Below are 15669 nucleotides of genomic sequence, written 5' to 3'. Positions count from 1 at the left end.
TTGAAAAAACGATTAATTCGTTTTTGATGAAGAAACTGTTATTTTTAACAGTTTGGTTATTTTTTGCCCATCTCTACCACAAACGCCTAAGACTATGTCCGCCGTGGGAAAAGTAAGGGAACAGAGTCCAACCAACTCAGAACTTCAAAGCCAGCGCATAGCATTCTTGTTGGATAACGGCTACCCTACCCTACAGTCCTGAAAGAATGATTTACCTAGTGTCTGCAGCCTGGCTCTAGTTAGACCTGGGCAAACTCGAAGGAAGTGCCTGAGGATTCACACGGAGGAAGTGAAAATGTACATTGAGGGCATCTGCCAGGCAGGACTACAAAGCCCTAGTAGCACCAGCACACCCGATTCTTTAATCGTATTAAGCTTGGTTCTACTGGACTTAAATCTGTGCAAATTACGATGCAACCCTTTCTCAATGTTTCTCTAGAATAGCTGGCATTATACTGTATGGTCCCGGAGGTCCTGAAGAACTGGTTATCGCCCAGCTTGTTTTATCCTCGGTAATTACCCATTGCAAGGTCTTACAACATTGAGGCTGCATACCCTCTTAGCAAGGCTCTGACTCGCTGTCCTCCTCGCTAACGGGAAAGTACGTACAGATTGGAAGTTCCAGGGCTCCTTCCAAGAGCCTTCCGATTTTATAAAAAAGGATGGACTCGTGTATTCCTTCGTCAGAATCTGACTGAGTTTCTCAGACTCACTGGTCTCTTCAAAGTCCTGACAATCGTCCAGCCGGCACCGCAAACAGTCCTTGTACAACTGCCAGTGTTTTTCCTTGTTGCAGATGTCCGAAACCTCCATGGCTATATCTTTTCCTTCCTACTATATTGCCCAGCGCGAGAGTCTAAAAGCAGTTTCGAATACCCTTCCCAGTTCCCCTTTCAGTTCGCCCGCTGTGCCAATGTTACCGATTCGTGCACCGAAGAGTTTGTTCTCGACAACTTGACCAAATTTCCTCCTAGGCCATCTGAAAGGATTGAAGATTTCTGTAACGAGATTTAAACGAAGAAGTATACAACTATGATATGAGAAATATCCCTGGACCTCCTCCCAACCGTCACAGTTCTCCCAGCTGGGGAAATGGAAAGTTCATGTACTGCTCCAGTTACACATAGATTGATAGATTTGTGTTGATAAAAAGAAAGACTCGCCTCGTTCGTTGATTTTCGAGAAGCCCTAAGATGCATACCTCGCATTGGTGTCGCAGACTTTCAACAGTTTGGCTTTCTTTGCTACGATGATGGTAGTCATGTTGTGGTTCTAGTAAAGCTGATCTGTTGTGAGGCATCCCGGTTCCCCGGTCGCTGGATCTCAGATCCGGACACAGAAAAGCGTGCAAGCTCTTCTCGGCAAAGACTTGTAGGTAAGTTGAGTACAATTCAAGTGCCGCAGATTTATCTCCACTACAATCATAACGATCTGCTTACGTAAATGGATCGCCAGTCTTCGTCGAACCATCGGTTTTCATCTCCTCCAACAACTCGTTGGCGACATCGACTAGATGCAGGTCGTCGATCGGTTTTGCGGAGCGGAACACTTTCAACTTTAGAGTTTTCAGTCCCAACAACACTTTATAATCCGCCTCCAGGCATTATAAATTGGCTGGCTGTTCACCAGTGTTTCTTCCTCCTTGATAACAACCTAGCCATCCTGGGGGATCTTGGGGCTTTGAAGGCGCATAGATTGTATGAGCTTGTCCTTATCCAAGTCAATTTTCAACAACTAGATGCGAGCTACTGGTCTCTTGAGAATCTCGTCGTATGGATTGAGCTTTGCGCCCTGTCAGGTGTCGCTGATGTTACCCCTGAATAATTAGTCCTCACATACTATCACGTGGAATCCACGGACCATCTCGAAGATCCCCTTCGCCTTTCATTCGATGAACATCTCCGATATCCTGGCCTCAACACTGATCTACACGTCTGGCACAAGTTGGCCGTTAGCCGAATTACCAGCCGCCAGTACCACCCGTAGTTGATTCCCAAACACGTCGCTGAAGGGTTTCATAGTGCGTACCCCGTCGCCCGGCCGTTGTTGTTTCACTGTTTGCAGAGGTTAATTGGCGCGCAAGCCCTTGCACACTGTACTCCTTTTCCTTTGTTCTTCAACCCCATTTTGTGGTCGAATGCACTAGTTACTAGATTTCGCCCGTTTTTTGGTTTCCCAGCCGTTTGTTGTTGTATTCCTCTACAATCGTCTAATATTTAGTGAGGTCCTTTTCATCCCGCTTGTCGATAATACCGACCTCCTTATTTTTTGCACTCTTCCTCAGAATATGTATGGCTTTCTGGAATTGACTCTTGAGTAGGACTCCAGTGAAACCCAGCTTGTTCGCTGGCTGTCGGTGGACGACATTTGTATTGGCCTTTCTTCCTTTGAGGACGTCAACGTCAACGGTTTCGGAAGATAAATGCTGTTGCTGGCACTCGCTACGTCCAGTTCCAGAGCAGTGATTTCCAAGTTTAAAAATGGCTGGTCCATCTGCCACATCGCTCCCGGAGGTCACTATTGTTAGTTTCAGCACATGGTTTTCCGGATTACACCGACTGTACTGCCCTCAATGGCTGTTGTTTCCAGACAGGATACCAGCAGCTTGTCCTTCGTTGGTACGCATAGCAACACCATCTCTTCTTCTTCTACGGTCCCTTTTTTGCTTGTGTTTCTTAGGTCCTGACCCCACGAGTAATTCGGAAAAAATACCCACCCTGGCTAGCCCGGGTTTACTTGAAACTGAAGGTACCCAAGATATTCAAAGATATCTCAGTCATGCAGCAGTCGGCGTATGCTGTTCTACCTTAACTTGGGGCTCAATTAACACAAGTAGGAGTGTCCGCGACTGTTGCTCCGATTCATTACCCAGCCGGCAAGCAGATTCTCGCCAATTGGAGGAACCTACTACCCACCCCCTTTCAATTATTTTTGGCAGCACTTTGTAAAATGTACACCTCAACGATGTCCTTCTATAGTTCTCACAGTATAGTTGGTCACCTTGGTCACAAATAAGGTAAAGAACAATTTTGCACCAGTCTTCCGACATAGTTTCGCCGGACCAAACAGTGTTTCGCCATCCCCACACTGCTTGCAAGTATTTCATCCACACCCGGTGCTTTGTTATTTTTGCGCGTTTTAATCGCATCGACCATACCTACGCGCCACCACTTACGGTTTGCTGAAATACGCTTCAACTGCCTCCAGGACTTCCTGTAACACCCATACTCCTCCTCTACTGATTTGCATCAAATTCTCTTGAGGCGACCCACTTGTCAGCCATCTTGAGAGAATGGATTTCGCTGCATGTCGTAGCCAGGAATGGAATTGTCAGTCTTCCTTACTATATAACCTATCCACTGCCATTTCTCCCTTCCCATCGCACCTCCCACGGGAGGCAAGCCTCCTTGTCTTCGATTGGAGCATATACACTGATTAGCAAAAAGATGGGAGAAACATACCTTACTGTCTAATAATTTCGTTTCCTGAACCGCCAAGACATCTATCTTGTACTTTTCAACTTATTTGTCGGATACTCTAAAAGCGCCAGTTATGAATAGGCTTCTAGTTTCCAAACTAGTAATCCTTTTTCCATCGAAGTAGTCATTGTTATATTTTCAAACCAATCCGAGACTCAGTTTCAAAATCCAAGATTACCAACCGGTTGTACGGCCATCTCATCATCCAGGAACCTAAAAATTTCTCAATTCTTTCAACCGCCTCGAAGGCACTTTAAAATGCAACCCAAAATCAAAATTCGTCTTTAAAATCTTACACTTTTATTCGTCGAAATAATCGTTCTGTTGCCAATTTTTAGTACTGAGCTTCCCAGTAAACAGGTATATTAGCTTCCTTTAAGGTTCCCAAATCACAAATCCAAACAGATCCATTTTTACCTGTCTCCAAAGCTTTGATAATATTTTTTCCACAAATGTCGGCCTGTTGGGTTTTTGCCTGTGTGAAACGAACTGCTTCGTCCGCAAGATAGTCAAAAGTTCCTAAATCCTTAGTATCCGCAATGATATTGGTCACAGTAATTCCTGGGCAAATTGTTAGGAATCGGATTCCTGTCTTGTTGAAATGGAATTCATGCTGGAAATTTTGAAAATAAAAATTAATTAATTGTGCTACCTTTAAGTGGTGAAACTTAACTTACAGAAAGAGATCTGGTGAAACCAACGCAGCCATGTTTAGATGCTGAATAAATGCCAAACTGATGACAAGGCTGCAGCCCTAAAACTGAAGCCACGTTGACAATTGTTCCTCCATTTTGACCTTTCTGTTTGCCCATTAAATTCACTGCTGTGAGGGTGGTGTATATTGTTCCAAGCTAATGGTTATAGTCAAAGTAAACTATTACTTTACCGTTTTTCAAAGGACCAAAAATTGGAAAACTAGTCACCAAATTCCCTCCAAGTTTGACGTTTACAGCAAAAACAATTTGCAGTAAGTAACTTGTGTTAATCCGGCTGACTTTCCACTTACCAAATTAACTTGTATCGTCAAATCAGGGTCATTATCCTTTAGTATGCCACTGCAGTTTATAAACATATCAAGTCCTCCGAGTTCCTTCTTCGCTTCTCCAACAGACTTCTCAACATCAGCTCTTTTGGTGACATCAATGTTTCCAAAAAACATGCCTTGTTTTGGATGTTCACTTTTCCATTTTTTTAAGGCATCTGCATCTTCTTTCAAATCTAGGACAGCTAAACGCTAAAATTAAGAGAAACGAATTATTCAGTAGTTGTAGAATTATTACAGTTCATGGCCAAAATAGATGAATTTTGGGAGCTTTGGAGTTTCACCTGAAACTTACCGATTGCTATTGCAATGCAACATGATATTATGAGGAAGAGTGAAAAGTTACGACCATGTAAGGCACCTCTCTCACAGGGGCACACCTAGGCGCAAGACCAGGAATCTGAACCTATTACATATATATCTGCTTCTATTTCGAAATCACAACGTGGAGTAAACCAAGGATTCATCGATAGTACCCTAAAACCCCAACTATACACGCTCAACTTTTTTTTCGTTTTAAATGAGTCCTCAGTTCGGATATAGTTGATGGCTGACCGTACCAATCGACGAGAAAGTATCTCCTGCATTTTTTGTCCCCGGAGTCCCCCTCTGTGGTAAATTGACAAGCCTTCAAAAAACCGATACACAAACCTGATATGGTTACACGACGAAATTGATAAGACTGACTAGGCTGACCCTGACCAATGTGCGAGGCCAGATAAAAGCAGGAGGATCACTCTCAACACCATTCGACATCAACAACGGTCTACGACATGGGGATGCCCTATCATGCGTCCTCTTTAACCTGGCCCTCGAGAAAGTGATCCGTGATGCTGAGGTAAATGCAAAAGGTACGATCCTCTTTAAATCCACCCAATTACTGGCCTATGCTGACGATATCGACATCATGGGAAGAACCACCCGAGACGTACAAGCTGCCTTCATCCAGATCGAGCAGGCGGCCATTGAGGCGAGATCTTGGGCTGCACATCAATGAGGGCAAGACAAAGTATATGGTGGTAACGTCAGCATCGAAAACTAACCAAATAACAACATCAAACCGCACTGGTCAAACAGGAAGAATAAGGATTGGAGAATACATCTTTGAAACGGTAGATAATTTCTCCTATCTAGGATCGAAAATCACAACCAATAACAGTTACGATGAGGAAATCCGCGCACGGTTGTTGTCAGCCAACAGAGCCTATTTCAGCTTACAAAAAAAAAGGTTACGGTGGGCGGGTCACTTAATCCGTATGGATGAGGATGATTCCACCCGGAAAGTCTATAAGGGCAATATCTATGGTAGAAAAAGAAGACGAGGCAGACCCTGCCTAAGATGGAGCGATGGCGTAGGTCAGGACGCCAGACAGCTTTTAGGGATATCGAATTGGTGGACCTCGGCGCAAAACCGGGATATCTGGATTTCCTTATTAAGGCAGGCCTAGACCGGATACCGGTTGTTGCGCCGTTGATGATGATGATAGGTTACAAAGTATATTTAGACTGGAACAAATTTATTCTGTCCTAATAATAAATTATCTTGTTTTAACACTAAGAGCACCCTTAGTCCGGTTACGACAGATATTTCTAGTACGAGAAATACAGTTTCCTAGAATTCTGAAACCAGTTGCGTTCGAACAGAGGCGGCAATCGTCACCCCTCCAGACAAAAGATGAGGACGATTTAGCTTGACAACACAACGGCGACAATAGTCATAACGGACATGCAAATGACCCCAGCGACAATTGAAAATATTCGTGATGCTATTAGCTCTTAGACTATGGAAATGGGAAAGGCAAAATATTAACCAAAATGTTTAAAAGCGAGGGTACATTACCTCAAAACCGCGATACTGTGCTGGAGCCTAGTGGAATGGTGTCTTCCCAGGATTTCCCCCCTGTACTTGGGGGCCCAGAAGACCGACTATTGTTGAAATTTTTTAATCGGAGTACTCCGACCCAACACAATCTCGGATGAAGAACTTCTTTTGCGTACGGTTCAGGTATCCGTGTTGACTAAAAGGCGGAAATGGCTCACCCTAGAAACACATGACGTTGAGGAATTAAGAAAAATGCAAGCTTCTCGAAAAGACTTGGAGGGAGCTTAAGCAGATTTCAGTAACGATAAAGCGAAAGTTTGTTTGACGCGCTATCTTTACGATGAACTCAAATGAGATTTTCCGTTAATTCCAAACATTTATTAATGCAACATTGTTCACTTTGTTTAACTAGAATTGGAAAGAGCTTTATTTTCAGGCCTTGATTTCATGTAAGTGTTTCATTGTTAATTTTTGTTAATTTTTTCGGTTGGATATTATCTAAAAATGAGTCCAGTCGCAACTTATGTTTGTACTTTTTCACCACTTACTCGCACAGTTTGTAACCAATATCAAAACTTATATCTGCTGAAGAAACACTAATCGAGATCATTTATTTGATACCTTGTACGGATATATTAGTCGATAAATTGCACCCCATTCTTTTACATGTATGCGAAACCAGCCTCTCTTGTACTCACTATATGCGTAGGATTCCATATTATATTTTCGGTATGTCCAGCAAACTTTGTTTCAATCTTTACAACCTCTACATAGCTGAAGGGGTAACCATGAGCTCATTAATGAAAAATCCGCGTCTGGTCATAGATTTTCCACACATCCAATCGAAAACCATCCATAGTATTGGGAGTCAATCCTTAATGCACAAGCCGAAGTAGTTCCTTAGTTTCAATCATTGCCACCTTCTAAGGCCCAAGGAACATCCACTACAATCTGCCTCCGGGAAGAAAATTACTTCCAGATAATGCAATTCCCTTAAGCAAACCTCCTTCGAACAAACGGCACTTCAGGCTGGCGCGAAGACATAATCCAAGGAAGAAAAATCCTGAATTTGAAAATGCTATAGCTAAACTTTTCTGACACGAGAATAACTCAGACAGTACTGTTCTTCGGTTAAGAAAGTTCAGAAGAATGTGCGTCTAACCCTAAAAGAAGTTGCAAAGCTTCCAACGTTGAAGAAGTTTTTCACCTAGCTTCCATGTGAGGAAACACAGGTACTAAGATTATGAAGCAACTTGCGTTCTGAATAATATGACGTTTCCCTGACTATCGGCATTTCATTACCCACGAATGAGTGATTTAAATATATCGTGAAATTGAATTGAATTGAATTGAATAAAGTGGCATTCCACAACGTTCTTTGTGATCGGCGCTTCAACGAAAATATCAAATCCAAAATTTATCGCAGTGTCGTCCGCCCTATCGCCATCCACTATAAAAGACAATGAACGCCACCCCACGCTAATGGAGAAAAAGATTTTACATTGAACCAGCGGCGTAACACATCATGATGTCATCACGGCACTTTCGCATTAGATATAGGGTTGCCCCGGTCATGGAAAAATTGGGAATGAAGTATCCCCGCTTCGTCAACTTTAGTCGCACTGACAAGTGCAATTGCTCCAAATGTCGACATTGTTTGTGGAAATCGAGAATGAAAGAATTCTCCCGTTTAAATCTGCTCAAAATATTCTCACCATCAATCCATCGAGGTCCGTCGGTCGGTAAGTAAAGTACCGTTCTTGTTATTAATGCAACAGAAGTGTTCGATATTCTGTATGCGTTGGTGTCGGCTTTTACCAAGTCGGTGCAGATCTCTCTCGCCGCCCCGAGTAGCCAGATTTTTGTAATGGACCACTTGTGTGACAGCGCCCTATACGTCAAATGGCAATTCGAGACCCTCTGGATTTCGTCCAGATCAGACCATTAATCGAACAAAACTGAGCAACTAATCAAGCCGAGCCGGCCCCGCTTCTGAATGGAAGAAAAATCTGAACAAGAAGAAATCGAAAGGTTGACGCTCCACCAACCCAGACATGGCATCATCTATACATAAGATGGACTGCACTCATCCACGGGTATCTGCCCTGTAAGCCAAGATAGTTCTTTGTTCGAAACTGTATCAGGTCAGCATACCCCGACCCCGATCCAAGTATTCACGAAGGCTTATAGCTTTTGGTTAACAGTGATAGTCACTGTCTAAGTGCTACTCCCACATAACAACCCAGAAAGGATATTAGGGCGCAGATGGAAATGTTGTCGATGCAAAAGGATCCAGAGCAGTCGATCAAGCTTACAAGGTATCACTTAGTAGCTTCAAAATTATTTTAGATATTATCTTTGCGACAGCTGAAAGCACGCGTAGTTGTCACACTCAACACGTAAGCCCTTTTCAGAATTCAGCGAAGGCAAGCGACCATCAAATGATGATCCCTTTCCAGGCCGATATCAGCGGTTCTCTTGTTACTCACGTTGACAGTCAATCTGATTGCTCATATGGTGTCGATTAGTTGAGGCCCAACTGACCTTATGACAAGTTTCATGCTCAAACAATGTTATGCCGAAACGACGAAACGGTGAAAGCTGCAAAAATCCACCAATCTCCCACCAATATCGTTGCGGCCACCAAGACCATACGCCAGAGTGTCCCATTACCTCGATTCGTCAGAATGTCCAGCTTATATCGTTGTAGTTCTCGTTCGCTGGAGAAAGCGAGCATTCTGGGGACCTTCGCTACCGTTGACGAGGAGTATGCGCACATTTCAGAAACCAAACATATAGCGTTTTCGATAACCAAAAACCGTAGCAGCTCTTTTCGAGATGTTGTTGACGTTTCTAATTCGTTTAGTCGCTTGTTACGACAAACGACAAGTAGGGAATACTTTGAGAACTAATTCCCAGAACTAACTCATAGTAGCAAAAATAGGAATATCGATATTTGAAAGAGAATTTGATTTCGACACATTCCCTCTTATTAAAGGAACCTTCAATTCAAGCGATTTATAAGGAGGCAGAATGAGATAGAATTGGAGAAAGATCCACCGCATAACGGAAAGGAAGTCGATTGAAGGAGGCTAACTTACGAACTTTTCGCAATGAAGTATTCTCTCCCGTTATGCATATACCTAAGAATTGATATCTTATTATGGCTTCTGGAGGGCAACAAGGTTGCGTAAAACAAGTATTCAAGGACGACCTGGACATTATTACTGGAAACCCAGCTACCTATGACTTCAAACAAAAATGAAAGCGTCACATATAGAAACAATATCACAAGTTGGAAATTGATCAAATGCTGCTAGCCTGAAGTTGATAAAACCTAACGTGTCACATACTAGTAGGATCGCTGGATATCATCATCATCACCATCAACGGCGCAACAACCGGTATCCGGTCTAGGCCTGCCTTAATAAGGAACTCCAGACACCCCGGTTTTGCGCCGAGGTCCACCAATTCGATATCCCTAAAAGTGTCTGGCGTCCTGACCTACGCCATCGCTCCATCTTAGGCAGGGTCTGCTTCGTCTTCTTTTTCTACCATAGATATTGCCCTTATACACTTTCCGGGCTGGATCATCCTCATCCATACGGACTAAGTGACCCGCTCACCGTCACCTATTGAGCCGGATTTTATCCACATCGGATATATCCATAGTAATTATGCGATTTCAATATAAACGAGACTCAGGATTGAGACTGAATTTTTCTGGCAACAAAAAGTTGCTAAAACCAAATACAAAGGCTTAATTCCCTAATCATTTCTGGCGTAATCAAAGCTGCATCGTCTGCAGAATTCACAGTTTTCCTAAATCTCCTAACCCCACTAACTTGAAAGAAAGGCGGAAAGTAACTAAAAACGCACCTAAATTAAGTGTCACCATGAGTCTTCTTTAGAAATCCGTAATAAATATTAAGTAGTTCCCACCCCTGTGGACTATGTGTTTTTACGAAGGCATACTTTGTTTAACCACCACTATTTCGTTGGCATAGTGCTCCGAGCTCGAATTACCACACCACCTACAATCCCCTCTGACAATCAAAATAACCGCAGTTAACAGAGATCCTGAAGATGAAGTATCAACACATTTTCTTCATAATCACCTGAAGAACGTTGTCATAAATACGGCCACAAAGATACTTGGCCCCAACCGCAAAAAGAGTCGGAACGGCTGGTTTGACGATGAATGTAAGCTAGCAACGGAACGGAAGAATGCCGCATTCCGAGTAATGTTGCATTCTCAATAGACATGGGCACACGCGGAGACTTATCATGAACTCCGGCGAGCGGAAAAGCGACTTCACAGACGGAAAAAGGAAGCCTGGAAGAACCAACAGCTCTGTGAACTCGAAAAGTACAGGGAGCTACCGCACCAGGCGCGCAAGTTTTACCAACAAGTCAGCAGGATGAAGCCTTACACACCTCGATGCTCATCCTGCCAAGGCAAAGAGGGAAATCTGATTTCCGACAGAATGGGCATATTGGAGCGATGGGTTGAGTAGGATAGAAGAAACAGTTCATGAAATTCATCGGCTTAAACACCATAAGTCGCCAGGAGCCGATGGAAACATTACCTGTCTCACATATAAAAAGGAGAATATCACGCAGTGCAGCAATTATCGAGGTATCACGATGCTAAGTACTATCTATAAGATATTCTCCGTTATCTTGCCAGGTTGGATGCCCCCATTCGCCCAAAACATCATTGACCCATACCAAAGAGGCTTCACTCCAGGCAAATCAGTAACAGATCAGATGTTCTTTGTGCTGCAAGCGATGGAAATATTGTTGGAATATGAACATCAGTTGCACCATCTCTTCATCGACCTTAAAGCCGCCTATGACAGCGTAACCAGGGTAAAACTGTTCACGACCATGGGAAAATTCGGTGTCCCTACGAAATTTATAAGACTGACTAGGCTGACCCTGACCAATGTGCGAGATCAGATAAAAACAGCAGGATCACTCTCGAGACCTTTCAACATCAACAAGGGGATCAAGGGGATGCCCTATCTTGCGTCCTCTTTAACCAGGCCCTCGAGAAAGTGATTCGCGATGCAGACGCAAATGCAAGAGACACCATCCCCTTCAAGTCCACCCAACAAATGGCCTACGCTGACGATATCAGCATCATGGGAAGAACAACCCGAGATGTGCAGTCTCCCTTCATCCAGATCGAGCAGGCGGTGATTGTGCGAGATCTTGGGCTGCATATTAATGAAGGCACCATCTTTTCATCGACTTTAAAGCCGCCTATGATAGCATAGCCAGGGTAAAACTGTACACACCATGAGAGAATTCGGTATCCCGACGAAATTGATAAGACTGACTAGGCTGACCTTGACCAATGTGCGACATCAACAACGGTCTACGACAAGGGGATGCCCTATCATGCGGCCTCTTTAAACTGGCTCTCGATAAAGTGATCCGCGATGCTGAGGTAAATGCAAGAGGTACTATCCTCTTTAAGTCCACCCAACTACTGGCCTATGCTGATGATATCGACATCATGGGAAGAAACACCCGAGACGTACAAACTGCCTTCATCCAGATCGAGAAGGCGGCGGCTGGCGCGAGATCTTAGGCTGCACATCAATGAAGGCAAGACAAAGTGTATGGTGGCAACGACAGCAACCAACCAACCAACAACATCAAATCGCATTGGTCAAACGAAAATAATGAAGATAAGAGCCTACAACTTTGAGACCATTGAAAATTGGCCGCGTTCGGGAAAAGAATCCTCTGAAGAATTTTTGGCCCCCTACATTAGGATGGACGATTCCGTAGCCTACATAATGACGAAAGCTATGAGCGATACGACGACCGTCTCTTTGTGGATAAAATCCGGCTCAACAGATTACGGTGGCCGGGTCACTTAATCCGTATGGATGAGATTATCCAGCCCGAAAAGTCTATAAGGGCAATATCTATGGTAGAAAAAGAAGACGAGGCAAACCCTACCTAAGATGGACTGGTGGCGTAGGTCAGAATGCTAGACAGCTTTTAGGGATAACGAAATGGTGGACCTCGGCGCAAAACCGGGGTGTCTGGAGATCCTTATTAAGGCAGGCCTTGACTGGATTCCGGTTGTTGCGCCGTTGATGATGATGGTGATACTTTGTTTAAAAATGGTCGCATAATGGTTGCGAGTCATTTTAGATTAAGAATAAAATCGACGTGTTAATTATTCATGGAGGATAGAACTCAGAGATGTTTTCGGAAAACCCCATTATGAAACTGACGCACCTACTCAGGAAAACAGCAATCAGAAAATATACGCTATTCTAAAGACAGCAGAAAATTGTCTGCAGAAAGCTAGCGTTATCATCCCATCTGCATTGGTTCCGGAAGTAAGCAGCACTAAATTTCCACACCATATCAAATCAGTTAATGCTGGATTACTGCCAGATGCTGATTAAACACAGTTGACTGCAGAAGTTGCTCCTGTTATGACGACCAGAGAAATCGAGCTATCGAGCGTCAATGTAGTCCTGTCGACAAGGGGAAATCTGTATGATCACGAAAATGGCGTTTATATTGTGCCATAGTATTGCGTCCAACGAAACACTGGTCACTAAATTATTAGCCAGGTAGAATCGGGTTCTGAGCCCGGCTTTGTGGGAAAGATGATGAGGTAACCCTACAAGATACTTCAAAAAAATATTCTTAAACGAAATCTGTACGCTCTCTGCTTGCGGCAGGGATTCTTAGATTTGCAAAAACCTGCGAGAATCACAGAGAGTAAACCGTCTGAATAGCCCTGAGGTCTGACTGCTTGAAACTATGGTCGTATACATTCCTTCAACAGGGAGATACTTTCATAACCAAAGCTGCTTATTTTAATTAAATGGTTTCCACGCAAAAGAGTAGTTTCAACTAAGCGAGCTTAAAAGTAAAGTGTGCAATTCCAAACCAAACACTCCGCGAGAGCAGACTTCCAATCATTCCCACAAAAATTTCTCCCAGAGACATAACTATTTTTGATTAGCATAGAGAAAGGCTTTTCAGACCAATAGAACCCCAAGGTTGGGATCAGTTATCACCATATCAGTCTCCACTGTAGTTTAAACGAAATATTCTTTTGAAAGATGCCAACAACAGTAAATCGCGTACATTTACATTCGCATTTACCACTAAATCTTTAGTATGATTAAGGCCAAACGAGATCTAGAATTAAAATAAAGTCACACGTCTCCACCTTATATAACACACCCACATGAATTCCACAAGGTTTATATATAGGACCACTTCTATTCAAAGTTTGCACTTTGGATATCGCTTAGCGTCCTAATAGTTGTCTAGAAGATGACTTGTTCCAAATTTATTAATGTTTAATAAAAAATGTACAAATCCACAACATTTTTTGTGCAGAATGTAATGTACTCCGTGGAAAAATTCAACAAGCGAACTTTTTCACCCCTAATCATTCACCAAGCGAATTAGGAGTCATTGTAGAGACTTTGTGTGTAGCAAACATTGATTAAGCACTATTTTCCGATAAGCAATCACTACAAAGTTTATTACAAACACCAGAATCAACTGGTTATTTTTAGAGCTATCACAGAAACTATTCACAACCGAGTTGAGAACCTAGTGGGAGATGGATGCCAATTAAATCCGGATCTGCACCATGTAGAACCATTTTACCAACGGAATGGAATTGGACGCCGATGAAACTTCTTTCTTAATGTATCTAATGTCCTATGAAATAAACTAAAATGACATACCGCAACGTTTTTCTCAAGCAACCCTTTACAGATTTCTCGTCCAATTCCACCCAATCCTCCACAGATAGCGACCCTTAAACCGGCAAGATTCAAAGCCATTTTTCTTGATTCCGAACTCCCGACTGTATCTTCAGAAAATCGCAGAACAACTGAAAGTTTTTAAAATCTTTACTAACCATTTCCCTCCTTTAGTATTTATGGTTGAGATTTCAATAATTCTACACTTTTCAAAAGTTAAGAACATCTTGAAGACAAGTAAATATTGATAAGACGTGCGAGATTTTTTTCGATTGTAGATGATTTTACATACGCTGCGTCCCGGTTCATCTTGTCAATCTAATGAAACCAAACCGTGCAATTTTTTTCTTTGCTATATTTATGAAGGGTTTTGTGGTTGTCTTTTCAAACAACAAATAGCACGTAGAACATAATCCAGACTTATACACACGCACTTTTATAACGTTTCACTTTAATGATAAAGCAGGAATTCATGCTTGAATCAGAGCACGAGCGATGAATCCCTTGAGTCGGCGATGATGTAATAATGATCTTGTGGACTAACCAACCAATTCCAGTTAACCAGAGCTGAATTATCTTTGTACAACCCAATTTCCTGCTAACTGCCCCTTATCAAAATGGGTCCCAAAGCCTCAACAGAATGAAGAGAAGCTCATCTGACTGGTCAAAAGAACGCCTCAGGTAATAGGGGTTGGGCGCTCGCATAAGCAACTTCATCCTTCAGAGTAGGCTTGATTATGGATAGTCTAATGCCAAATGCTGGCTCTGGTCCCAAAGGTCAACAAAGTTCGAAACCCATAACACCAACATCCGGACTTCAGTCAGCAACGTTTCTGCAGTAATTGATGGTAGATTCACACCAACAAAGTTAAAACTTGTAGCTATTTAGTGCCAATGAAATGACTTATATCTCCATCAGGAATATGTGTTTATCCTTCTTTGTTTGGGTGACTACGACAGAGTATCATCATCATCAACGGCGCAACAACCGGAATCCGGTCTAGGCATGCTTTAATAAGGAACACCAGACACCCCGGTTTTACACCGAGGTCCGCCAATTCGCTATCCCCAAAAGCTGTCTGACCTACACCATCGCTCCATCTTAGGCAGGGTCTGCCTCGTCTTCTTTTTCTACCATAGATATTGCCCTTATAGACTTTCCGGGCTAGATCATCCTCATCCATACAGATTAAGTGACCCGCCCACCGTAACTTATTGAGCCGGATTTTATCCACAACCGGACGGTCATGGTATCGCTAATAGATTTCGTCGTTATGTAGGCTACGGAATCGTCCATCCTCATGTAAGGGACCAAAAATTGTTCGGAGGATTCTTCTCTCGAACGTGGCCAAGAGTTCGCAATTCTTCTTGCAAAGAACCCAAGTCTCCGAGGAATACATGAGGACTGGCAAGACCATTGTCTTGTACAGTAAGAGCTTTAACCCTATGGTGAGACGTTTCGAGCGGAACAGTTTTTGTAAGCTGAAATAGGCTCTGTTGGTTGACAACAACCGTGCGCGGATTTCACCGTCGCAGTTGTTATCGGTTGTGATTTTCGACCCTAGA

At 43.0% G+C, this 15669-nt stretch overlaps 2 protein-coding genes across 2 annotated transcripts in view; one reads left to right on the top strand and one right to left on the bottom strand.

The window, feature by feature from the left end:
* The window catches only part of LOC119654067 (cytoplasmic dynein 2 intermediate chain 1), an 80628-nt gene that overhangs the window by 48301 nt on the left and 16658 nt on the right, over positions 1-15669 (top strand). The gene's annotated exons all lie outside the window — the stretch shown is intronic.
* Positions 3763-14253, bottom strand: LOC119654239 (alcohol dehydrogenase 1-like). The gene is made up of 4 exons (XM_038059477.1): positions 14086-14253; positions 4486-4713; positions 4157-4330; positions 3763-4092 (listed from the first exon to the last, which is right to left on the bottom strand). Exons 1-4 carry the CDS (start codon positions 14182-14184, stop codon positions 3814-3816), a joined length of 780 nt encoding a protein of 259 aa, XP_037915405.1. The 5' UTR covers positions 14185-14253; the 3' UTR covers positions 3763-3813.

The sequence above is a fragment of the Hermetia illucens genome, chromosome 4 (genome assembly GCF_905115235.1).
Source record: "Hermetia illucens chromosome 4, iHerIll2.2.curated.20191125, whole genome shotgun sequence".
In the NCBI taxonomy this organism is placed as follows: Eukaryota; Metazoa; Arthropoda; class Insecta; order Diptera; family Stratiomyidae; genus Hermetia; species Hermetia illucens.
The sequence above is the reverse complement of the archived record's forward strand: the minus strand, read 5'-3'. Positions and strand labels throughout refer to the sequence as shown.